We start from the raw sequence: 27,191 nt of genomic DNA, 5'->3' as shown, positions 1-27,191 counted from the left end.
TTGTCTGCGTAACTCAATCAGCCCAGGGAGGATATGACATGCACGACTAAGACAAAGGACTGGACTGGGTGACCCTGGGCATCTCTTTCAGGACTCTGTTTCTGCAGCTGAGTTACTTAATAGCTGACGTTTGCTTTTGCTGCTTTATTGGATGTACCATTCCAGTAACTGACACAGCAAAGCACCCGTGTTTCCTAAGGAAGCAGATCACCAAGCGTGTATGCAAAAAGTAAACACCTTGGAGAAGCTGTGATGAGAACTTTACCTGAAAATAGGTTCCAGAATGGAAAAGGGAAGTTTCGCATTTAATCCTTTTAGTTTACAAGAGTTGACACAGCAGGACAGGTCAGCCTTTCAGCAAACAACCGTGCACACCTTTCACAGACCAACACAAAACAACTTTAAAGCTGTCTTTAAGCAGCTGCAGGGTTCAAAGGCACTGATTTTCTACAAGCTTGCCGAGAGTATCACTGGGACCAGCTCTGGAGTGATACACTTCAGACCAGATGATTAGTAAATCGAAGGCAGACACCTGCCACCCTGTCATTACAGCAACACTACTGAAACTATGAAAATCAGGTCTAAGTGCTCATCTGAGCAATACTTCTGCAGAGAACAGCAACACAAGTGACTGAGCAACAGCAGTACAGGAACCTGTAAGTGAATCATTAACGAGCAATGACTTCTCCATTACTCACCATGGCTATAGAGTTACTAAGGGTAAGATTTGTTTCTAAAAAAAGGGAACAGCCAGCAGTGAGTACTAACACATTCATCAAAGCTCAACACGACGTAGAAAGGTAAGAGGAAGGCATGGCTATTGGTCAGCCTTTGTCCAGAATTGCTGTGCACTGAGGAAGGCTTCATGGAGCAGAGCAACAGCACTGGGAGCAGTGCTGCACACCATCTCTGTCCATGGGAGTCACGTTCAGGGGCTCAGGTCAACTCACTGTTGATTTTGCATTACACCAAGAAATTATTAACTCATGCTACAATAGCTATACATCTGTCAGACTGGTGATACAGATCAATAGCCAGCCACCTAACTGTCAACAGTTTGACCTCTAGGCCTAGCTTTCCATAGCCCTCTACTCACATTCTACCCCAAATACTTCCAGTATGCTTTCTTGAAGCATTTGTGGTCTATGCTACTCAAACTAAGCAACAGGAGAACCGAGCTGACATTCTCAGCCAATCTTTAGGCAGGATTAGCAAGCAATTAAGGCTGTTGTATGAGGAATTTTAAGTGCTCTACGACTTCATGCCAAACAAGAGCTAGTCAAGCTCTGGAATTTATTTTTTTACAGTTCTGTTCTATACAGAAACAGAAGACTGATTTTAAGAAAAGATTCTTGAAGCAAGGATTCGACTGATTACCAAAACATCTATTGTTGCTTAAATACTAATATATGCTGAAAGAAATCCTGCATCAAAAAAGGACATGCAAAGCAATCTGACTGCTTCCTACCGAAAAGTTAACATATTCCTACAAAACATTTCAATTTCAAACAAACTGGGGAGTTTAAATATCTTTTCATTGTTTTGTTGGCAGAACTTCATTAACTGCAGCCCAGCCAGTTTGGGTGCAGCACATCCTGGGAAGACTTTTAAAGCCGGAACCAAATCTCAGACCCAAACGCACTGTCTACAGCCAGATCCATCAGAACAGGTAGCAGAGAATATGGCTTTTGTCCTGGGAGCTGGTCATTTAGTCCCAGCTCCACTTCTTCCTTAAGTCAGACAGAATTAACAGAGAAAGCCATGCATTTCATGAGGGGAAGATTTACAAGATGTTCAAATGGAAAAGCTTGGGTTTAAGTACAACAGAAAACGAAGCAGATTTTGTGAACTGTCACCCACAGCTTGCATGGGTTTGATAATATGGGTTGAAAATAATTATTTTCATAAACACACCAACTGGAGCAGAAAAGAGAATGCCACAAAGCGAGTAAATGCAGTTAAATAAGGCAAATGAAGCCTGAGCTACAGTTTCAGACCGATCTCCTGTTCATATAAAGAACGCTCTACTTGGAGATCAGGGGTGAGAAATAAGAAGTCATTAGCTCTTCTTCAGGGTTCATGATTCAATACTGACAAAACACACACTTCAGTGTTTCCAAGCTTAAAGAAAATTCCAGCAGGGTCATGGAAGATGCTATTTATAGCCGGCTTAATCTCTGTGCACTCAAACACAGCTTTTGTACATACACATATTTTGTTAGCACTTTAAAGAAAGAAAAACGCTGTTGCTGGAAATTTATTATCCACAACTTCTGAAAATTAGATTAGTTTTTCCTCTTAATATTAGCTGCTCCTGACTGAATGGCACCCAACATAGCCTACAGTTTTTCCAATCAAAACTGTTACAGGAAGAAAACAGGTCCTGGAAAATATTCAGTGACAAAACCGAGAAAGAAGAATGTGAGAAGCCACTAGCAATTAATTTTTTCAACAGGAAACAAACTCTTCCCGATTTCAATGTACACCTCAGTACAACTGAGACTGTTCTGAAAACTGCGACATCCAGGCAGTGGGTCCAGCACTGGAACATGCCCGGCAGATGGAAGGAAAGCCAACAGGCCTGGTCTTCAAGGTCATTCTGCAAATGTAAGCATTGTTAAGCATTCTGCTCAAAACAAAGCATGTTAGAAATCAATCCTCTGCTCTGCCTTGGATCTTGGCTGGCTGCTCACTGTAAAGAGCATTTAGTTATGGGGGTGTTAGAAAGAGGGCAAAGGAAATCGGTCAGACACTGGTGTAATCTACACTGAGATGGAGAAGAGACAATGGGATAGCTCCCATGCCAGGCAAACTGTGCCTCTCAAACTGACTGCCTTCTACAGTGAGGTGGCTGGCTTGGAAGCAAAACCAGAGAGTAGTGATTGCTTTTTACATGGCTACAAGATGCAAGGAAATCTGGACAGACTGCCCAGCTCTGCAGGCAGTGGTCAGCGGGTCAACCCACACTGCACAGGTTGGTTTAATAGCAGCTGTCTTTGGAAGGGGGGTTCACTCTGGGATCAACAATGTCGATTTTCTTGATGTTACTGATGTTGAACACTGCAACATTTTCATTAGTGATCCTTGGAAGATAAGCAAAGCTTGACTAGACAAGGAGGCTGCTTAAAGCCCTGTCCAACTTCAAACTCGGACACTGGTTGCACCAGATGACGTTTGGGGGTCCCTTCCACCCCAAACTATTTTTGGTCCAGAAACACTGAAGTCTTTGTCTCTTAAATTAGTTATCATATACCTAAAATATATTTTATTCATCCAAGTCATAAAGGTTTCAGGCATGGCAGATGGGGTCAAGAATGATGCGGTCCAGCCACTCATTACCCCTTGGAAAGATACAGAAGAACATTTATAGTTGCAACAAGACTCTTGCTACTCTTCAATAACTGCTCTGTGCATGCATTCCTACACAAGGCTCCACAACAGTGATTTTCTCACAGGGCCCTTGTTGTTGTATTCTTTATTAATCCTTATGAGCGAGTTTTTCTGTTGACCTACTGTAACTTTAAGAGATTCAGAGGTTGAGTGTTCCTACCAGCCAAACTCTTTTAATGGAATTAAATACAGATACCTTGCAAGCTTTTAATAACGTTGACAACTCTTAAAATTGAGCTAGCTGAGCCAACACGAAACCACTAAGCCCTTACATACATTCTCCTCTCCCCATCAAGCATGCCCAGCACAGAATGCCATGCGGAGATGGCAGATTTCCCTAACTGCCTTCCTAAAATACTAACGGATCAAATCTGACTGTAAGGGAGTGATGAGCAGCTCAACCTCCCTCCTTCCCCTGAAACAACAATGTGGTGAGTCAGCCCTCAACGTTTGCTCTTCTTCAAATCTAGCACATGCGTGCACACACACACACACACAGGTTGTTAGCATGCTGCTATTTTACAACAGTGCCAGTGCCCAAGATACCTTGGTTACCTTTAAGCAAGGTTTAGGAAAAGATTATAGCTTGGAGGAGCATGGCGGAGCATCTTTACCAAACACTAGTGCCAGTCACAACTCGACATTACTGACACACTGCATTTAAGGTTTGAGTGAATGTCTATTCACAGCACTGAATATTGTACATTACCAGTGTATGTGCATTGGGAAAAATTAAGCAGAATTGGTCAGAATCTCTCCTTGTGATAGAAATCTTCTAGCAGTCATAATTCATAACCAGACGTCATTTCTCTTAAGTTACACCTCAAGGAAACTTGATGTACATCCAAACTTCTGCAAGCTTGCTGCTTTCTGTTGGATGCATCTTTCGTTTTCCCTAAGAGTGCAAATCATGTTCTGGAAAGGCTACAACATGCCAGGGATTCTTAAAATAGAAAGGCCTGTAGCTAGTGATACTGCAAATATAAAGACAGCTATTGGTATAGCGGTGGGAGTAATAACAGTGACATAAACCCAGAGCAGCCCAGTGGTCAAACTCCATTGGCAAGCTGCTGATGGCTCCTAAAGCTCAAGCAGAAGAAAGAGAATAGCCATTTAACAGTTTGAATGGGCACAATGCAACCAAAACGAGTTGTGTCAAATTTAAAGCACAATTCTAACCTTTGGGCTTTGATGTTACTAAATTTGGAAGTTTCAGTGCAGGAAGGGAGGCAAAAATGCTAGAGAAGTGCTTTAGTAAGGTAACAAAGGGAGAGCCACTTCTGTATGACGAGGGAAAAAAAGCACAACCTTGGCTCTCTGTAACAGCAGAGAAGGATATGAACACCAAACCAAGAACCTCAGAGAAAAAAGCTGGTATGAGAAAGGCTTAGCCACTAAACCAGTAAAGCCTACCAACCTTAAAGTCTGCTTAAAAATATTAGTTGTCAAAGTTATCAAGGCACACCACCAGTCAGAACTGTGCCCAAGTCTAAAATAATAATGTCATGTTTATTTCTGTCCCTGACTCCACAGTAGGTGCTCCAGCTATATCTGTGCTTCTTGTAGCATTTTAAAGGAAACACACACAGTGACTGAGCGGAGTAGTAGAGGGTGTATTTGATGATCTATTTCTGAGAGCAGCCTTGGTACATCACCAAGTTAATAAGCAATTTCAGGTCAAGAGAAAGACCGAAGCATACATTGAGGAAACTTTTCCAAACGTTTTTAAGTAACTGTTTACTGCAGTAAGAACAAACAATATTCCATCAATTTTGGAATAATTTAGTGAGCCTTGTTCAGTAAACTAAAAGAAAACTATTTAAAACATTTCCATCTAATAGGTGACTAAGCCTTTAGACATGCAATGTCTAAAACCCAAGCCAATGGTCAGAGCTGCTTGAGCATACCATCCATCTGGCAGTGTCATTCAATCCATCAGGCACAGCAGCACACACATCTTGACAAGAAGTCTTCCCAAAGCTTGTGAAGAAAACACTGCTGTTCTCTCTGGTTAGCATGAAGAACTGGAGGGGAGAGGGGAGATAACCATGTCCCAGCACTTACCTCCGATTTCAGTTGCATTGCAACTGAATGCAAGTACTAACTTCTATGTAAAAAAAAGAGAGAGAAGACAGCAAGGCTTAGGACAGAGAGAACAGAAAGTGCCTAAATGTCAGAAAATAAAGGATGGCTGACTTCAGTTTAGCTGCTTGAGCACTACTTAGGGTGCACTGTCACACAGAACACTTTAAGCATCCTTCCTGCAGCCAACATACCTTGAAACAAAAGGACATTCACCACATTATTACCAAGGGTTCAAATCTCAGGTAGAAACAAAAGTTGAGCTTCTTGCTGAAGACAGGAAAGACTGCTCCCAAAGGACGGCTATTCCTGTGACAAGTAACACCTTCCAGTAGCAGCATATGCACACACAAAAAAAAACCAAATAACAGCCCCAGAAAAAACAGCTTCACATTTGGTGAAATAACATTGTACGTGGGAGATCTGCAAGAGGAAGCCTTTCCTATTCCTCATCGCAAGCTTAGGATGACATGCTGCAGATAACATGAGCTGGACTCAGGTGTCCACATAGAAAAAACATTGCTTAAAGGTCTTGGGCTAGAACTTAGACTCAAAGTAGATGGTCCAGATCACCCTTGGTCAACCTTAACAGCGTTCAATACAGCTCCTCTGCCTTTCCTAAATATGAAAGAAACTAGGACAGATGACTGCAGGATGCACCTGCAAAGTAGTTGCTAAGAGCAGCTGATGAACAAATCCATTCACCTGAAACATCAAAAGTTATATTCTTGTAATAAAAAAAAAAAATTTATTTTCTTGTAGCCGTCATGGTCACAGGACATGAGCAATCCAAGAGTTTACAAGGAAACTACTTCAACAGATCAACAGAAACACTGCAATGGGTGGAATGTAAGCTTTTAGTAGACAAATTCATTAGGCTGCATTTTGGTGTTTCTCACACATGACAAGCAGAGCAAAATGACAAACAGGACACTGGACAAACCTAATTATCTCCTGTGAGATTAGCAGTTATATTACAGCTCTACCAGTTCCGGCACCTACTTTCTCACATAATTAAACTACCAAACTGTAAGAAAACAGTTGCTTAATGGTTGACCAAATCTAAAATACCATGAAGTCCAATAGCATGTCAACAGTCAGATCATCATTAGCAACAAAGATTTTTCACATGCCACTGGTTGCATAAACAAAAAACCCCACTGCCGTTATGGAACAACTGAGATTTTGTATGAATTAATAATGTAACTATAAAAACATTAATTTATTCCTTTTCACTACATTTTGAAGAAGCCCAGTTCTGAGATGCAAAAGCAGCTCGGCTTCAATTTGATTAGTTTGGAGGAGGAAGGGGGTGGGAAAACAGGAAATAATCACTTATGAATAGAATAGAATAATCTTAACGCAATCAAGCCATCACTTCCCATTCAGTTGGCAAGTTTTTCTTTATTGTATGATGGGAACATGCTAAATCAAGTCACCACATCCGAATTCCTCCCCTTCTACGACAGAGGCACAGTGAGGCTTTAACATCACCAGCGTCATGCAGTACAGCTTTCATGCTAAATCCTAGTTAGCCCACTGCTAGCCACGGAAGCAAACAATTCTGAGTAAACAGGCAAAAAAAAAGAAAAAAAAAAAATCACAACGAGATTTAAACTACAAAGCCCACGTTATGGCTAGTTTGGGTCATGGACATAAGGATTAATGGACAGCCAAACAGGATAAAAGGAAAAAAGTCCTGGAGAAGTCAGAACCCCTCCTGAATGCAAAGCAAACGTATGTCCTGCCACAAGTGCATGGTCGCCCATCCTAGACTGGTCTCAGAAGTGGCCAGTTAGCAATATCCTTAGTGTTTCCACTTCTGTTGTTAACAAAAAGTTCTCAATACAGAAAGTAGCCTCTCCTTGTCCTGCTATCTGAATTTTTAACTATTACTACTGTCCTTCATTTCTGTATTACCTGCTTTCCTACCCTTCAAATCCAAACTGAAGTAAATTCACATAAAAGAGCTCTGGGGATGCTTGCATTTGTGCTGTACAAAACACTACGAAGTGGAAAGATACAGCTGGAGTGAGTGAAAACACAAAGAATCAAGATCCAGCTATTAGGTACAAAGCTACAGAAATTTCACTTAGTCTTCAATAATACAGAGAGAGGACAAGGCAGAGAGAATAAAGTGGGAGAGTTCACATCAAAAGAAAGGATGCAGCACGAGAGGCCTCCTTTAGGAGAAAGGGGGACGGAAAATGCAAGAAAATAAGAGATGTGGAGAAGAAGCTGCCAGGACAACAGTCGGAATGCAGAGAACAGCCCCAAGGGATGCGGCACAGGAGGGGCTGCAGCATGAGAAAGTGAGAGCCAGGTATCAGGGCAGGTGATATGAGCGATGAGTAAAGACAGGGCCAGAAAACAGTGTGGAGAACGCAAGTGAGTATCAACATAGTAAGGATGGAGGAATACTTGTTGGGGTCTATGTGGAGCAAGACAGAAGGTACAAGAGATGCATACATACAGGTCCAAGAAGAACAGCATCAGCTCTTAAAAAAGAAGTAAAAACAGAAAGAAAAAAAAGATTACTGAAGAACTGAGAACAAGAAACCTCAATGGCTTTTGATTTTGTTCTGTTTAAGGAAAGGTCAAAGATACAAGTGTTGTGTAACAAAATGACAGCTTCAAGAAGTGAGCTGGTCAGAGTTCACTCTCGGCATGTGGGACCATGCAGGAGAGGCTTCCCGGACCCAGCCATGAGCAGATAGCACAAGAACTTCCTTTGCCAGTAACCTAAAGGATGAGAAGTAGCCTGTTGCAGGTGTTATTACCATCTGCCACGTCTCTCCAGCCCTGTATCTCCAGCCCTGTATCTCCAGCCCTGACTATTGAGCTATTCCTACCTGTCACAGACTATCACTGCCAGCAGTTTAAGGCCACAATAATGAGTAACTGCAATAAGCTGGTTCTGTCTGCACAGAGGGAAAGGTTATTTGTGTTCTGAAACATTTTGTAATAAACTTATTCTAAGAAGCTCACAGGAGAGTTATGCTTAGTGACAATAGTATCAGATGTAAATTACTATAGGGCTTAATAAGGACCAGGGCTCTGTCCCTGACTGCTGTTCATCTACATCACCTGGGGATAAGATACTCCCTTTTCTGTTTCTATTTCCCTATTTGCAAAGCAGGATGACAAAGGCCTCTTCTATAAGGCATTTTTTGAATTAGAAAACAAGCCACTGTTGTCTAGGCACAAACAATGGTCCCTGTTCTAAAGAAAATGGAAAGAGGCCAAATACTTGGATGTATAACCCAAGCAGAGCTGCACTGAGGGCATGCAGACTGGTAGAAGGTACATGGCAGGCTTAGGGATGCCCAGCACTGGCATTAAAGTGGGGGGAGCACACACCACTCTCCCTGGCTTCTCCCTCTGCTACCCAGAACAATACTCCATATTCACAACATTTCACTGCACAAGCAGCTGCTCTTAAGTTCAGGAAAACAAAGAAAAGTAAGTCTGAAAAGTATCTGGGATGCTGGAAGATTTGCTTTCTTACTGACAGCGTGCTGTATTTGCCTCTGCAGTTTTTCCTCACGTCTCTGCCCAGTTGGGAACCAAAACTAGTTAAGTAACAGTACGGTTCACCCTTGATGATGCAGAGTTTCTAATGAGGGACTTCCCAAGAAAATAATACTCAGACTTTGAGTAATAATTATTCATAAATGTTATAAATAAACACATAGCTCTGAACACTTTTAATTGGGCAGTTCCCACCCAGAAGTTAAATAAAAATAATTTACAGTTAAATAAAAAATATTTACAGTTTTTAAGAAGAAACCATAGAACATTTCTCCCAGTGATGGAGGAGCTGAAGAGTGGCCCATGTCAAAATGGACTTACTGGAGGCCTCTCTTACCAGTCTTATTTCAGAGTAGGTAAAAAATTGATGAAGATAAAAACATTCATTTGCCATACATATTTGAATGAAATTAGTTAAGCGTGTAAAGGTTGTGCCCATCTGCATTAAAAGTTACAATTATATTTGAAAGCATTGAACAAACCAGCTGCTGAATGACTTGCTTCTGCAATTCCAACAGACAGCAACCCATACACAGAAGCTTCTGTTTTGCTACATTCCCTTAAACATACTGGGTATTTTATGCACTGTGGGTGGGATTGCTCTCTCCCCCTACCTAAAAACAGCTTTTTTATCCAGGACACAAAACCTAAGCTTTTTATACATCTCCCCAGTGCCATGTATTAGCATATCATGGGGTTTGTGCACATTTACTCATACATACACCAAGTCTCTACCTGCCACATATAAGCTACTTAATTATTTGTTTGCACTGCCACAGCACAAAGAAGCAGTCAACATCAATCAGCATCTTGTACAAACACCACTACACAAATAGCAAACATGACCACTCATGTCCCAAAGAACTTATTATAGAAGACAGACAACATAAGTACCACGGGAGGAGACAAAAGAGTGCCAGAACACAGCAGCAGGGCTTACAACAGATGCTAGCTAAAGGAGTTTTGTCTTATTTTAATAATAACAATAAAAAAAAAAAAACAGTCACTTCCTACCATGGATCTCTTCTTCCCTTTGAAGAAAGGGGAAATAGGAAGGAGGAACACTTTTTCCATACTGAAGTTAATGATCAACTCACTTTGATGAGACAAGGCTAACAGAGAGAAGCTTTTACTTGAAACACGTTGTAAGCTGGTAGTCTGTCCTCTCCTTCCTCACTGCTCCACTGAACCTCCCCTTCATTCCTTATGAGCACAACTGATTGTATACAATGCTGCCACAGGAAGTTTTGCAGCAGAAAGCATCTCAAAATCACCTTTACTTGCCAATTTAACCCCCTGCACTGGCAAGCTAAAGATCATACAATGGTGTGGGTTGGAAGGGACTTTAAAGATCATGTAGTTCCAACCCCTCTGCCATAGGCAAGGACACAGATCTCAGGGGAAAGAAGGGAAAACAGAGACAGATGGAAAAAATGGGTGCCTTCTATTAAGGGCACCTTGACAAAGAACAACCCAAAGAAACTGAAGAGATGGGGCAGAAAAATACCACAAAGGACAAGAAAGCACAGCAAGCGTATCACGTATCAGGTGAGACACCTGCTGTAAAGGCTTTGTGAGATGACTCACCCAGTTCTCTGCTCCTCTCTCCAGCTTAGCTCAACACTGGATCAGTGGGAAGTACTACACATCAGGAAGAAAGGGTGGAGTTGACAGAACATTTCCTGGGCAATCACAGGAGCAATAAGCAGCCTGTTTGTCCGCCCAGTGCAAATTACAGGCACACCAACACTGCTCAAACACACAGAGCACAAAAGCACCCTGAAAACTGCTCCATCAGCCTTACAGTGGCAGGGTGCAAGAGGCTGGTTATCTTTCCCTGTCATAGCAAGCTCTGCAGTAGGTAGCATCTGGTGGGAATACTTCAGAGATTCCCATAAAAAATGGGACCAGCTTCCTTCCAGTCTCTCAGCTTGCAGCACAGTTCATTAGTAAGACCACTGTAAAAGGCTCACAAGGAGAACAATCACAAAACAGTACTCTGTAGGACAAGGCAGATGAACACACAGCAAATGGCTCAGGAAGGTGAAGCAGATGTGCTGTAACACAGGACAAATCTGGAATCCTGACTTCCAAGGTGGGAAGCAAGTGAAGGACATGTATTAAGTTATGGCAGCCAGTTCGCTTTACTAATAAACAAAAACCCTTCCAGGATGAAAGGGCAAGTACAGGAAGCAAGGGATGGGGAGCCTCACAGCACTGCTGAGAGGGACAGAAGATAGACATGACAGGATAAGGAAAGTTCTCACAGCAAAGAATGTGACATCCTTAATTTCAAGCCAGAAAGAACAGGCAAGAGGCAGAGTATGAAGGCTCCAAGCTCCCCTTGGAAAAAAGACTGAAAGATCTTCCAGAGATGTGGCCCCACTTACTCCACAAGAAGGGCCAAAGACACACATACAACAAACTGAAACCAGAGCAAGGAGGTAAAGCAGAAACTCACCTTGATGTCAGCTCCCAGCCTGCTGCCGATGCCTGCCCCAGAAACCCTCCAGACAAAGCTCCTGCCTGGCCCAACTCCCTCCCGCTTCCCTGCCACCTCGCTCCCCGTGGAACAAGACTCCCAATGCCCCATAGCCTTCCCTCACATATGCAGCCAATACCTTCATATCCTGTGCTATTCATCTTTTCATCCTCATAGCAGAGCTATTACCTACAACACTCCTAATCACAGTTAATTGGTATATGTTATATGGAAGAGATCCATAATCTTCAAAGCATCTCCCAAACAAACCACAGCAGAAGAGATTGCCCCCCTCTGCTCAAGGCATCTGGCAACAGCACAGCAGCAGACATTACACCAAGTGGCCTTTTTGTTTCCACTCCCTGAGTCACAACCCTATGCATCAAAGATTGATTTCACACCTATCTGGGATGAATGAGCTTTCCTAAGCGTTTATGACATACTAAAGAAACCAAAGCAGCAAGGGGAAGGTATGACTCACCAAGTATTTGGTAATCTATAGCTGATCTTCAGAAGTTATTACATTTGTATCGCGTTTCAGAAATAAACATGTAGATTTCCAACACTTATCTCAGACCTACAGCACACAGCACTCTATCACTATGGGCTACCGCAGCTGCTGGGAAGACAAAGCCACATACGGTAGCCTTCTCCTGGAGACACAAAACAGTAAGTTACCCAGATCAGTCAGATATAAAGGTCTCCCATAAACAAGAACAGAATAGTTACGGTTGCAAAGGATTAAAAGAAAGGTTGGGAAGGACTTTAAGATCATCTAGTTCCAAAACCCCTGCCATGGGCAGGGACACCTCACACATCGATTAAAGGCTTTCTCCCTGAATTCTGCTCTCTTCTACTAGGGCTAAATAGCAGCACAGGCTCAGCAGACTCAGAACCCACAAGAAGTTTACTTTATTCCTGTTTAACCACCATCATGCTTCTCAGGTTTCCAGAAGGACCATGTTGTCCCTTTCTATCCTCAAAGGTATTTGGCAGGAGAAGAGGCAACGCCTATACCATAGCTGAACAGATAAACTGTCTCCCTCGGCTGTCTGAATCACTGGTTTAAATTAGGCACAAGAATATGGAAAATCCCAAGCTTTCCTTTGCCTCCCCATACTCCTACTCCCTGTTTCAAGGGGGGAATCCTACAGAACTTCAGGGATCACTTTTGCTCCCAGGTAGAGACAAGCAAAGTACGTGACAGCAGGTTCCAGGCTCCTTGGCCTGGCTACGCTTCCTTCCAACTCCAGTTTGTACAATGTTGTCAGGAAACGAATCCAGACTAGAGAGGTGGATTTGCATGTTGGCAGTCATTAGATGAGAAAAAGACTAACACTTAGAGCCAAACTGGGATTGGTAGCTCCAAATTTAGGGAATCTTGTAAATAATCCAGCACAGATTTCCCCCACCCCCATATTTTTTAAGAAATACCGTCTGCATCACAAATGCACAAGCTGAGTACAAGAAATGCCACCTTTGGAAAAAAAGGGGTTTGAACTCTAAAATATCCAGATGTTGGTGAAGAAACTGGAGTGAGGGAGGGCCAACACCCAGGGAGGTTGGACCTGCCACAGCTGGTGATGCCAACAAACTGGAACCCACATTAGGAAGATGAGAACCACCACAACAGACCCCACCATCCTTCACAACAGCCACTATCAAGCACGTCAAAAGAAATTACAAAACATTTAGTAGGGAAGCTTATTCCCTGCTACTCCCAAAGCATGGAGAGGTGCATTCCCTCCAGCACTTTCATTCTGGCCTCAGAGTTATCCAAGAGCACCCAACTGCCAATTCCATAGCATACATGCAACAGTGATGTTTACAGGAAAATTATGCCACATGCAAAGGGTTCTTCCTCCTCACCAATGCAACACGTGTTATTCCACATATTTCTACAAAAACTCTCACTTTGTTTTTAAAGTCATCCAAAGATTCAGGGCTGTGTTGTCCCATGCACAAGAAACAATGAAATCTCACAACTTAACCTAAAACATGCACAAAAATGCCAGATGTGATGTCACCCAGAAAGGACATCACAGCAAATCAAGTTAGCTGCCCGAACCTCCATCAAAACCAGTTATTTTTTATTCTTCCCCCCATTTTTCCCCTTTCTGGCTTTACTTTATCAGATCCAAAGTCTCTTTGTTAGTTTCGACTCTTCCTTTTCTCCAGGCCATATTTTTATTGTGTGAGGGCACTTCTGTTTGACAACAACAGGAATTAAGCACTCAAATACCTTTAAAAGTGTGCTTATTTTCAGTATGTTGTTCCTATTGCATTTATGTTCACCTTCACCGACTACTAATATACCAAGACAAGGCCTTTGTTCTTATTTAAATGAAGTAAATCTCCTGACATCACTGGCAACAGAAGCACAGCTTGAACAGAGTAACCAACAGTTACTCTTAACAGTGTATGAGAATGAGGCAATCCCCATTAACTATGGTTAATAACCACAGTTTCACACCCTATAAAAGTTCTGCTGCTCAGCAAATGAGGAACAAGGCAACCTTCAATTACTTCTTTCTTGTGCCTACTGGTGACCAAGCACTGGCCTAACTCCTGAGAGCACTGTTTCTTTCAGTGGGAAAATGCTGAGGATTGAGCTTTCATTCAAACGTGTAAAATCTAGATGTGACTTCAGGTGCTTTTACAGCCTTAATGTTCTTAGGAAGGAGTATGCATCTTGTGCCAACACATTATATCTTCCTCCCCACGAGGTAAATCCTTCACTGGGTAACAGCTATAAAAGAGCTGGATGACTAACAAATATGAATGCAACAACTGAAAATAAGCAGATTGATCTGTTATTCCCATTCTTGCCAGCAAGTGTTGCTGTTTACTAAGGGAAAGCAAGAACAAAAGGAACAAAAAAAGAGGGATTGCTAAATTTCCTTACTGTGTTTGTACCCAAATCCTTCCATGCAGAATTCTGATTCATCAGTTGAAACTTAGTGTGGCTTCTGAAGAGCTTCAATAGCTCCTGAGAGTAGAAAGCTTGCAGGCTGTTTTCTAGGGACAAAAAAGCCCTGTGAACATACATATATGATCTTCTGCAGTGTTGATAAGCACATTGCAAATGCCCAAGGAGAAAATTTGTGTGGGGAGATAACTGCAGAAACTATTCTTAGTAACAGAGTTCTGCATCTGTTGAAGTAACTCTGCTGGCACTGCGCTGAGAATTTATATTCACAAACACGTGCTCCAAATGTTGTGAAAAATGCACTATTTAAAATTCTGGTTTATGTAACCTGAAACATCTCCGAGAGCTCATGGAGGTGTTTGCACCGAGTACCGAGAACAAGCAGAGCCTGGAGCGGTGGTCTTCAATGCAGGGCTCCAACAGTAATGGGTGGTGTGTGGGCACTGGAAGCTCACAAATTAAAAGCACAACAAAAGGTATTCAAAGCCCCATCTCCCACAGAAGCAGGTTACACAGAGGCACAGGCCTAAACACGGCTGGAAAACGCAGCTTTAAAACTGGGGGTTTGCCAGCTAAGCCACTGTCACTCAGTATGAGAAACTGATCTTTAGCAAAAGATTAAAGCAAATCCTTAATACCCAATGTACCATGGAGTTCCATGTTCTGAGCCCCTCATGCAGTCAAAGACCGACAGACAAGCAGCAAAACCCTTAAGAGACCTGCAGATGAAAATAATATGGTGCAAGCCCCATGCATATGTCAGTGAATGAGATGGGAAACTGTAGGAAGTACCAGAGCCCCAGTTTTGCATTGTAATAGACAATTTTACTGATCAAACGTCGATACTTTTTAACAGTCTTATTGCCATCTGAAACTTAATTTTTGATAGGAGAAAAGTTCTTACAGACATTTATTTTGCTTTCTATCATCAGCAATTAAGTCTCCCCATAGTGTTTTATTTTTGGACACTATGAGAAGCTGGGCAGAAGCTCCCGCTCCCTCTCCCCTATACATCTTCAGCATCTCCTGAATTAGATGAAGCAGAAATCATAGCAAAGTACACTCCTTCTAGTGTAATTCTTTATGGCTGTGCCACTATGTATCAAACCCATGGATACACCTATGAATAAGTACTACAAATAAATTGCTGTCAAATAGATTAAGAAATAGCTGAAATCTCATCAAATGGCTCAAAGCAGTCTCTGCATTTGACATCACCTAAAGACCACTACACCACCTTCCTGCAACAATTACTGAGCCCATTAAAGTCATTATGCCACCTGGGAATAACTGGGACCTTTACTTGTGGAGCAGCTGTAGAGAGGCTGAAGCCTGAAAGGATTTAGAAGGACAAGTTGCAGGGACTTGAGTAAAACAGTTTTCTAGTCAGTTAAACGACCAAAAGCAGCATTAGCCTGAGTACCACTCACACCAGATTTACTCATAACCCCTTCCTCCTAGTTCCCAATGATCATACTCTGATACCCATTTTGAAAGACAGTCTCCCTCTTTAGCCACCTTTTATTAAACCACTCTTTCTAAAAGCTGATGGTACAGACAGGGCTCTGCAGGAGTTGCAAAGAATGTATTTTTTTTCCTGCTAACCCATCCTCATAGCAACAGCCAGAAATACCCTTCAGTAACCCATACGTGTCAACAAGCTCCATTACAGCCCAGGATGTTTGCTGTAGCAGTTATTTCACAAGCCTCTGGTGGGACTGTAAATTCTGGCAGTGTCAAATACATTTCCTTTTATTACAAAACCCATTTTGAAGCCATCAGAAAGATTTCTCATTTTTAAACTAGCACTTCTATATTTAGAATATTACTTGGGTTACAGATTTATTTTTTCTTCCTGACACTGCAGAAACGGAGAAAAAGAAAAGGCAGGAGCACTAGTCCAGGAGAGCAGGAAGCTTTTCAAACACTGGAAAAGGTTTTAAGTTCTTGGAGAAGAGGACTGGACTTCACATCCTTTGGATTTGAAGGGAAGGCCTGAATCATGACATCCAGCCAAAACACAGTCCTTGATTTCACCCCTCAGTAAAATGGAAACTCTTCCTCTGGCCAGGCTCACTTGCAATGTGACTTGTGGTCTGCTCCAGAAAGCAAAGAGTCAAGGAGTTGCGTGGATGTGGGGTGAAAAACCAAAGGTCCATTAAGTACCTGGTCAGGAGAGGACCATGTACTTTCGTAACATTTCTTCCCTGCTGGAAGTACAAATATTGCCTACTGACCCTCCAGCCAAACAGAGGGAAGCAGATCACACTCACTAGGCATCTGCTCCCCCAAAGAAAGGCAGCCTTTAGAAGCTGTTTTAACATACATGTTGAAGTAGATCATGATATGAACCTTGTGAGTCAAATAAAAGATGACGAATAGTTGATGGAAGTACAGATTTCAGTTAATGTAGCAACTGAACTAATACATAAGGAGGATAAACAAGTCTCTTGTACATGCAAAGATGAACATGACTCGACCTCTAAATAAACGCTAAATCAAACTAACAAACATCACTGACAGGATAACTACTAATATCTCATGTCAAGCAAAGCACCATATAGCTCACTGTTAGGAACTTGGGAGATTTTGGTGCCTTGGAGTTCTCCCAACCCCGATGAGCTTTCTTCATCAATTCTGGATTAACTGGCTCAGTTACCTACTCAGAGTAAATGATATCCAAGCTTTTGATTTCTTGACTAAAACCTGCTTTGCAGCTAGAATTAATACCAAGGCCTACCCAAGCATCTTGGTACAAATAAGCCGGGGGAGGGTTGCATACATTAGTTCCCAGATCTTTGGATATATTCTTTTTTTTGGGGGGGAAGGCAGTGTTCCAATAGTTTCTTAAAATGATGGCAGCAGAACAGAGTGTGAAGCTGGGTGGCATGTAGCTGCCAACACATCAAGCATTTGCAATGATTCATTAGCCCAGACTTGACGAGATGTTCCTGGATTTGAAATAGCGAAAGAAGGAACTAGACATCCAACCTGCTATAGAGCTCAGCTGACTGGTACCCAAATTCCAGGCACTGGGCAAACACATGGAATAAGCAGACTCATGGTCCATCCAGCTCAGCATGCCATCTCCAACAGGAAAGCACACAAGCACAGCTACTACTTGTGCTCTGCTGCCTTGTAACCCTCCAGCATCCAGTGATTAACTAAGGGATAGAGCAACCCCAGTCCAGTTCCCAGTAGTGTCTGTTTTGTCCCTGAAATGGTCTATCTTTCCTTAAACCTACTAGTACAAACTACCTCCACAGCCCCCTGCAGCAACCAAATCCACTAACTACCTGCTTAAACTTATTTCTTTCCCTACAAACCCATATTATTGCCTTGCATGTGTTTACTTCTAACACAAGTAGGTACCCTGTCAAATGATGGAAAAGTGGTCTGCATCTTGAAGTCATACACATTAGCTGGTAGAAGAGAATAAACCAAGAGAACAGCCACTGGCAGAGCTGCACTTTAATGGCTCAGCATTTGTATTAAATCATCATCTAACTTCCCCGTCTCTTTTTTCAGTGAAAACATTAGATTTCCTATGTATTGAATCCTAATCTGTTTCTCCTATTAAACCTTGTTCCAGGCTTCCATCCTCCCCTTCCCCCAAGAAAGGGTCTTTGAAAAATTTTTAACAAGTATCATGTACAATTCAGCCTGCTCCAGCTATTTCCAGATGGCCTCCAACATGATGGATTTATTCACTCACCATGAATTTTCTAGTAAGGAAGAAATAAATGGAAGCAAGATATGATTTCTGAAGCAGGAACCTTGCTGGTACCTCAGGAATTACAATACTTCATTTCTTCTAACAAATTCACACAGAATTGGATCCAATTCATAGAGATACCAAACACTCCCTATGACTTCACCCTTGTCTCTAACCCAAAAAGCTTTCTCATGGAAAGAGGGCAGCAGCACGAGCAGGTATTCAGACTGTTGGCACACCTTACTGGAATCTCTTGCCTAAAATCCAGCCATTAACATATGGAAGAATTGGAGCAAGCGCTTCTATTTTTATTACACACCATCTTTTCCAAGTTATTTTCCCTGTATTACAAGGTATTTGGCAAAACACACAGAAAATCATGAATTAGGAGCAAGACACATGGAACAGACCTTAGCCTTCAGTGTGATGTGATGGTACCTTCCTCTCTACAGAATCCTTGTTCAGGTTGTGTGTTGCACAGTACAATAATTCATGTAATTACATTTGAGACTTCTCTGTTCTTTGGAAAAAGGAGCTCCTGTATAGCACTATCAGGCAGCTCTTATATAAGGACAGCCTGGAAAGTCAGGAGACAGATCTGCAGGTTCTGTGTAAGACCAAAAGCCTCAGTAATGCCCATATTTTTCTGTTTTCATGACGAAAGGTTTTGTCACTTCTCCACGGACACTGCCTCCTTGGCATGTCACATACTAATTGAGATGCTACACCTGCCCGAGGCTCTGCTACCACGAATCTCTGGACCACCATGAACCACTACCAGCTATCCAAGGAGACAAGGCTGGGATCTGGAACCACAGATGCTTGACAATAGCTGCAAGCTTATCACCAAAAACGCCACACTTCTACAGCGCCTGCTCAGAGCTTTCTCCTATTTATAACAGGAGGTGCTCAGAGGTGCCTCCAATTGTACCTGTTCTATGATCCACCTTGTCTGTCTCAAGACCTCTTCCCTGGGCAGCATGCCGACAACAGCGAGGCAGTGGGTGCACTCGGACTCCTTCCCATCACACTGACAGCTCTGCCTCATTGTTTTCCCCTGTAGCCATCTGCTTCTTGTATCTTATTCTCAGACTGCTGATCTGCTGTGAAGCAGCCCACCACCTTCCTTCGTGCTCACACAGCACCTACCGGCAGCATGGGATGCTGGGTCCCAAGCAGGGATCCTAAGCATTACAGTAGAGTAAGTCATAACATGCAGAACAAATGCTGTTTATAGAGGACTTTGTTGTTGGAGCTTCCTAGATATACCGCTGGCAAAATAACATCACATTTCATAATAATTTCCCTGACGTGTGCCAACTACAGGGGAGTCCTCTTCAACCAGCACAGCTCCAAGGTACTTTGTATCAAAGTCCTAGGTCTCTATACAAAGCTGCCGAGGAAGAACAAGGTTTATATTCTGATTAATTGTTCAAGATGAAAATATGGGCTCTGACATAATGTAACAGCTATTTTGGCACAACTTTTGAGGAGCATGAGTAAGCAGCCTCTCCTAATTGATGTGCAGATCCTGGAGTGGGAAGTAACTGCATAATAGCTTCATGTTGTCTTCTGAAAGTTAACACAGATGTGAACCCTGTCAAACTAGTCCACAGTAACCAGCAGTGGCTACACACTGGAAGAATTTAATCCCGTTTCATCCATTATCTACGTTTTCTGTCTCCCATGGAAAACGGATTAACACAAGATGACTTGGACGTTACAGCTGAAGTTAACACAAGTGATTCCAGGTTTCAGTGGTGGCCAATCAAAACACCTTGACTTAAAAACTTACCATTCAGCAGCTAAGCAGTGAGAGCAGCCATGTGTGCTGTTAGACTACAGCCCATGTGTGCTAAAACAGCTTAGCTTAGTCTACAGTCAAAGAGGCTAGCGTTAACCTGCATTACATCATATTTGCTATGAACCAGGACTTTGCACACAGATAACTACTGCAGGATAGCTGACACCAGTAAATTATTACACAGAATTAACTAAGCTATGCTTGAGCCGTAAGGTGACGAGCTCAGTGAGCCATATTTGGGATGTGGCTCCTATGGAGTAAGCATAAAGCTCAAGAGTGCTGGCAGGTTACCAGACCACTGGCATTACTGCTCATTCATTTAAGAGATTCAGTATGTCAAGAATCAGTCCTATGAAGTCATCAAACTGGACTCACTAGTAAAGATGTCACTGGCTGTAAGCATGGTACTTGTCACACTTTCGACTGGAATGTTGTTTGTAAGACAGCAAAATTCAGCTGCAGACAGAAAACCAACCACAGGTCAGCAACCATACAACTCACACATTACTTTTACCACGTTTTTATTAGGTCTGCAGCATGATTTGATGCTTCATCTAATACTCAGCATAACTGCAAGCTGCTACAGAAGGAGGAGTCCTGCCTTCCCACAGTCTGGTTCTCAACCCTGCCCTGGCTTGAGCCTTGTGCTACGGTCACACAGTTACAAGTCAGTTCAGCAAGCCAATGCATGTGTGGTCCTTTCCCACTGACTCAGCGAGATAAACCAACCCTCCCTGCAGCCATTTAGCAGCCAGCTCCTTCCCTGGGTGCAGGACTGGGGCTCAAGGCAGAGATGGGCATGGCTGTACCTTGCAGCAACAGCCCAAACCCCACCCCGCACAGTGCATAGTCCCTCTGCTGGCATTCAGAAGATGAACTTTTACCTCACATTACAGCCTTGGAACTAAAGGAGTGAAGTAATTGGTTAGAGGTTGTTTTTCCCCTTAATTCACTCCAATGATAGAAAAGACAAACCCTTTGATTACACGTATCTAAGCTATAGAGGTGGCGGGTTGAACACTGAGCCTCCTGCATCTTCACCTCTGAAGTCTCCTGTAGTAGACAATACCAGAGAACTGGTAGAAGTGCGCTTTAACATTAGAATGCACGTGACAGGGCAAAAGCATGACAGTACTGCTCTGCAAATGCCTTTGTCATGTTCTGACTCGGTGCTTTTACATAGTTCCCAATTCCCAGACTGAAAGAGATGCCTAAACAACACTTTGTGCATGCAGTGTTCAGTAGAAAAGCTGAAAGCTGCCCCTTACCCCTGCAGCCACACAAAACCCCTGGGCAGCAGAAACTGGTGCACTTTTCTGGCCTGTTTGAAGGCCTGTACCTTCTGTCCAAAGGCATATCAGCCCATATGAATTGCTGTAATGCTAGCAGTCAGTTCAGTTCTGAAACTCATGAGACTCAGCAGCTGACATGTACTCCATTCATACATGCAATAAGCCTGACACTTCCTGGGGAAAATTAAACCCATTTCCCCTTGCACAGCAGCTCCACTCCTACAGACGGGAGCAGCAGCACACAGCTATACGTCAATGACAAACAGTCCTCTCGCCAGAAAAGCCAGGGACTACTTTTCTTTGTAACAGTAATAGCTGTGGTAGGATGTAAAACGGGTACGAAGAAGCATGAAGAAAGCTACCAAAGATACCACAATGGCCAGGCCAAGTTTTGTGAAGCAGTTCTGCTGTCTATAGATGTAATTCTCCTTCCACTCACCATCCTCCTGTGTCTCTCCAATAAATTCAGCAGAACATGAGGGAGTTTGGGTTGAGTCTTCAGTTACAACAGAGAAAGGGATCTCAACTATTAGTTCTTATCACCCAGATGAACCCAGGGTCCCTCTATCTTTATATACTTTCCTCACAGCCTCTCTAAACATCTCACAGCTTGTGTTGCACTGTCACAATGTCCAGATTTCAGAAGAAGCTGCACAATAAACCTAAGTGCAATAAAAATTCCATGTGCAACAACAGAAATCCAAACTCCATTACTAATTTCCAGAACATTCCTTAACTGAGCAATGCAGAGGTGAGGCAGTACCTCAGAACGCCCTGTAAACTGCATATAATCTAATTTCTGCACTACCCTGTTTCAGTCTCTCATTACTGAGTATCTTTCATGTTTTAATTCACATGACATTAGATTTGCTGCACTAAACAAGCACCTTCTGAACTCCAGAATAAAATGGAGGTTAATTACTAAACCAGATTTTTAAGTGAGAGTGAAACTCTATTAATGCCTAAAGCAATGCTAGGCTTGACAACTTAATTGAAGTTAAGCACTGCAGAGTTAAACTGCCCCAACAGCTTTATTTAAGCAGCAGCTCTCACAGTGAGACCTCCCAGGGTCCCACATTTTACCCAGAGGACAAGAGAACAGGGCTTCTCCTGCTCCTGAATCCGGCATCTACAGTGAGATAATCCAGTAGCATTTCAAAATGGGCCTTTGCAAGCAGATGTACAGACCTCTTTCCCCAACCTGCTTCTCCTCATTTGCCCTGTACGTACCACTAAGTGAAGGCAAAGAAAAGCAATGGGGAAAAAAACTCTCACTGCACGTAGTACAGGTAGAGGCAAGTCTTACCAACATTCAGCACTCACATGGTATTAATTTTGTCACTGAGGCACCTAACAGCTAACTAAGCCGTACCTGCCTGGGAGGACAGGTATTGCTGCACGCTGTTTATCATCCAAAGTCACTCATTTACATGAGAAAAGCCCTAAAGGACTGCACAAATGCAGACACAGTCCTCATCTATAACCTTAAAGTAAGAAGGACCATTGAGTCTACTGTGTCTCAGGTTTGTTTGGAGCTTCTAGATGGCAATAAGCAACCAAGTCTCTTTCCCAGAAAGTGCTATTCCAGGAAAGCACCCTTAACTTTCTGCCTCTTTCTCAATAGTTATGGCAAATGCAAAAGGAGCAAAGTCTGGAGCAGTAAATATAGTTTATTTTCTATTCTTGATGTTTTGTTATTGCCAGTCAACTCCAGTTACTGAAACATGTCAGAGCCTGATAGTAGAGAGAAACAAATGCAGCCTCAGAAAATACAAACTGGAGACTGTGCAGCACATGTTCATTTCTATGTCTGACACCAAGTGAATGAAGTAAGACAGCTATAGCATGACACAGCATCGGACTCTTACTTGCTACTGACAGTGTCATTAAAGGTTTGCATTTAACTGCTTTATTTTACCCAGAAGGCACCTCTGAATTAAACTTTTCCAGTAAATCCAATAAACATTTTTTTATGCTAAAGAACACATTCTCTAAGATCTCCAGTTTGCTGGACCTTAAGGCTACCAGAAGCAACCTGCAGAAAACTGATGTTTCCAGGTAGCTGCTTTAATACAGCTTGGCAGAGTGTGTTGTATGCCGTCGTGATGAGCAGAGACCCAGCTGTGGGTTACAAAAAAGCCCTTTGCGCAAGCACACTGAGGAACCGATTCTAGAATTATCCCAGAGCATGAAATGGCCAAAGTTCATGTTTACTATTTTAGAAGTAATTTTGACTTTAGTGTGTGAATTCATAGCAGGCAAGTTAGTGCTGGTGCATCAAAGAACTGGAATATTTTAGTCAACAGCCTGGTGGAATTATTATGCATGTTAAACAGTCCAGATAACATCACAAGCAATGAGCATCTGTCAAATGCTTTGCACAACCACTACCAAGGTATGGTTTTGCAGCACTGTACGCAACCTCTGCACTGAAGCTGAAGTGCTTATTTAATGTAATGTTATGCTGTCGGGTGCTTTGCATCCATTCACAACAAGGAATGACAGAGCAAAACATAGTTTGTGTCAAACAAGGTTAAATCAAGATGAAGAAAGCCTGGCAGCTTTGAACCAAGACTAAAAAAGACCCAAGTTCTGCCTACCAGGTCTTTACCTATGCCTGTACCATCAACTGCTTTTGGGACAAATTGCAACAGTTTAGATAAAGACATTCCTGGCCTTACTTAGAAAAGCAAAGCTGAAGGAGTGCAACTTGGGGAGAAGGTGTGGAGCCTCCTGCATACTCCATCTACTGCGCATTGTGATAGACAAGTCAAAACAGCAGTTTAGGTATGAGCTATGTACAATTCAGAAAACCCCACAACAACCAAATAAAACCACACTTCTTCTGTGAAGCTCATCAAAACTGGAAGAGGTTACCAAGAGAGGCTGCAGTGTCTCTGTCTTTGGAGATACTCAAAACCCATTGAGACATGGCTCTGAGCAATCTACTCAACACGACGAGCAATGGAGCTGGATGAGATGATCTCCAGGGGCATCACCTCACTGACTCTCTGATTCTATACAGCCACTGGGAAAAACTTAAGACTGCTGGAACCAACCCTATTCCAAATTTTCAGAACCGATCCACCCGACACCTTGTATCAGACTAACATCACTGTGGTTGGCTTTGAGAACAACCTAAGAAAAAAACCCTACCACCCCAAAAAATTACTATGTAAGCCAACACTATTATCAGAGCATCAAAAAATAAATGGGCAGTTAAGTCTTTTGTGGGAAAAGATGAAAAGAAAACTTACTGATAGAGCTCTTCCTCTGTTAGACAGACCATACTGAAGATCTGTTCATTCTGCACCTCGCATTGAAAAGATTATGCATTTCTCTTCTCAGTGGGATTTTTTACTTTTCCAAGTAGTATTTCAACAAAAGCAGAATAAATTAAAGTCACAGTGTCAGGCTCAAAAGTACATCAGATTTAGCAGCCTGTCATATGCTGAACACTCTTCTCCCAGTCCAACAACGTATTCAAACCATACGCTGAAACTCAAGCACAAATAGATGAGCAGCACGGTTCATGTGCTTATGGTTTCCTGGAGCACTCCCGCGTTCGTTACAGCCTTAGGGCTGCAACAAGTTTAAACCTGCCAGCACAAAACCCATTGAATTATTTAGGATTCTGAAATAAAAAATACATGGAAGTGTTTTGCTGAATGAAGGCTTGATCAAGGGAGGTCTTTAAACATACGCTTAACTTCAGTTGGCATTTAAGTCTGATCTCTTTCAAAGAAGCCTCGGCACGAATGCTAGATGCTTTCTTTAGCTTGCAGCTCCCACTATGCCAAAGATTCAAAATATATTAGGGAAAAAAAAAAGCAGCTTATGGCACGCATTTGCTCAGGAAGAATGCTTATGGAAGACCCTACGTATCATTTTGATATTCCCATTACTTTTACAACTTCAAACAAGCCCAAGTTGTTTTTAAGATTCCAGGTCATAAACCAGCACACAGGTAACTAACTTAATTTTAACTTGGATTCTCATCTTCATCTAACAGAATGCCAGGAAACAGAAAAGAGCCTGTTACCAAAAACCTCGATGAAATTCAGTTAAATCCTGCAGATGGCTTTCATTCCACAGAAAACACTAAACCAGCAGTTTGCAGGGCATAGCTTTTTCTAAATACACAAAATGAAGAGAAAACAATACACAAGTGGAAAGTGCGAATGCTGAGCCTGTTATATTTTTGTTCCAGCAGAAATGCAACGCGATCCATACAATCTTGAAGTTCTAGAGCATCAGTCTTTCTGCTGCCAGGGTGCTCTGTAAGTGCCACCAAATAAAGCACACACAGTTTCTAGTGCAACCAAGTAAAGCACAGTTTCTAATGCAACCGCTTATTTTTACCTATGCTACATACAGTAAGGAGGAACTGCATTTCCGCCACATAGCCGCCATTCCCTATGGCGCTACAAGAAGCCAAACAGCACCTACTGAACAACCTATGTACTTTGGATGACTGCAAGCAGCCAAATTTAGCATTTTTCCAAAGCACAGTCTGATCCTGTAGCTCTTAAATACAGGGGAAGCTGTCTTAGAATAAATAGTGATTACAGAATTGGAATATCAAGAGCTGTGAAAGTCCTTGCCACAAAATAGAAACCCACTGAAAAGAGACAACGAGGACAGATATTGCGATTTTCTGCGCTGTGCTATTTAATAAACTCAGTGGAAGTGTATTAAATTACAGATGGGAAACACACGTCAGATAATTGTGTGACAACATTCAAATCCACCACCAGCACAATTAGAAAACTGATCAGAAAGATCAGCGAGCGATGAGCCACAGAAAAACCTCTCTGCAGTTACAGATGGATATTCATCCCTTTTACACGGCATCTCACTAACACGTTTCATAGCAACGGGGCAGGAGTTATCAGATAGCAGGGGATGAGACTGGTAACCATACAAACCAGTCCCGTCCTCCAGCTCATAGCACATTTCAATAGGAGAAAACAGGCAAGTGAGCAAACCCAGTACCTAACCAAGGAGGAGCTGCAAGAACTCACTACTTTAGATCATTAATATGTGTTTTCCTGCAGTGCTGCTGGTTTTCCACATCAGCCAATCAGGATGGCAGAGCAGAGCATCACCACAATCTGCTGAACACTGCACCATAATGATAGCATGGTCCTGGGAAAGCAAGACCTGTCCTTTTCCATGTGTCTCTCGTGCCTACCTAAAGCAGCTTCAATGTCCAGGCTGTCCAGGAGAAGCTCTGGGCATGAAAATGGTGGGATTATCAGCTGAGACTGTAACCACCATCAGAAAGAGGTGCTCCAGGTCACAGCTCACCATGAAAGCCAACTTTTCTCACCAGCCTCCTTTCACTGAGCTGGTACACAGCCAACACTTGGCACAGCAGAACAGCATTCAGGAACACAGTATCATTGGACCTGCTCCTCTGCAGGTCTATTAATAGTTTCAAGTGGAACACAAAAGGCCAAATGGTCAACAGTTTCAGAGAAGAAATCCTTAAAGATCCCACCTGAGACCCATGAACACCCTTCCCTAGACTGTGCAAGAGATCACTGCAGACCCAAAGGAGGGAAACCTTGTCCTACAGAGATAAAGTACCCCAGCACAACTCCTACAAGCACCTTCATTAGAAAGGCTAAGTGAAGGATACTTAATTGTCTCCTTTCACAACTCCTTTGGAAGGATGTTAATTACTGCCTTATCAGAGGGATCTCTCCCAGAAGGTAGGACACTGAGGTAAAGGTAGGGTGGCCGATTCCTTTGGGAAACATCAGAAAGACCACAAGACCCTCCCCAGCCCTGCAAACATGCAGGACTAGGCCACTTGCAGCCAGCCTTCCTTTCCTTACAGGGGCAGCTCCAACACCTTTAAGACCCTCTTCACAGGCAGATCCATTTCACGCTTTTCATTACTTGACACAATTGAGAAACAAAGTCCTTGCTGGCATCTTCAGAGCTAACAGCTCTTACAG

General features: G+C 42.6%; 1 protein-coding gene across 7 annotated transcripts in view; it reads right to left on the bottom strand.

The window, feature by feature from the left end:
- Positions 1-27,191, bottom strand: part of MITF (melanocyte inducing transcription factor) — a 98,612-nt gene that overhangs the window by 60,496 nt on the left and 10,925 nt on the right. The window contains exon 1 of one of the 7 annotated variants that reach the window (XM_057422941.1): positions 11,465-12,168. The exons of 3 other annotated variants lie outside the window; for them this stretch is intronic. In XM_057422941.1, coding sequence (XP_057278924.1) covers positions 11,465-11,646 — 182 coding nt within the window. In that variant the 5' untranslated portion in view covers positions 11,647-12,168. Of the gene's footprint in view, positions 1-11,464; positions 12,169-27,191 lie in introns of those variants that run through there. 3 more of the 7 variants (XM_057422944.1, XM_057422942.1, XM_057422946.1) reach the window with 3 other exon arrangements.

The sequence above is a fragment of the Pezoporus wallicus genome, unplaced genomic scaffold (assembly GCF_028554395.1).
Source record: "Pezoporus wallicus isolate ANWC-B61680 ecotype Strahan unplaced genomic scaffold, APGP_CSIRO_Pwel_v1 contig_7073, whole genome shotgun sequence".
In the NCBI taxonomy this organism is placed as follows: domain Eukaryota; kingdom Metazoa; phylum Chordata; class Aves; order Psittaciformes; family Psittacidae; genus Pezoporus; species Pezoporus wallicus.
This window is presented reverse-complemented; position numbering and strand designations above follow the sequence as displayed.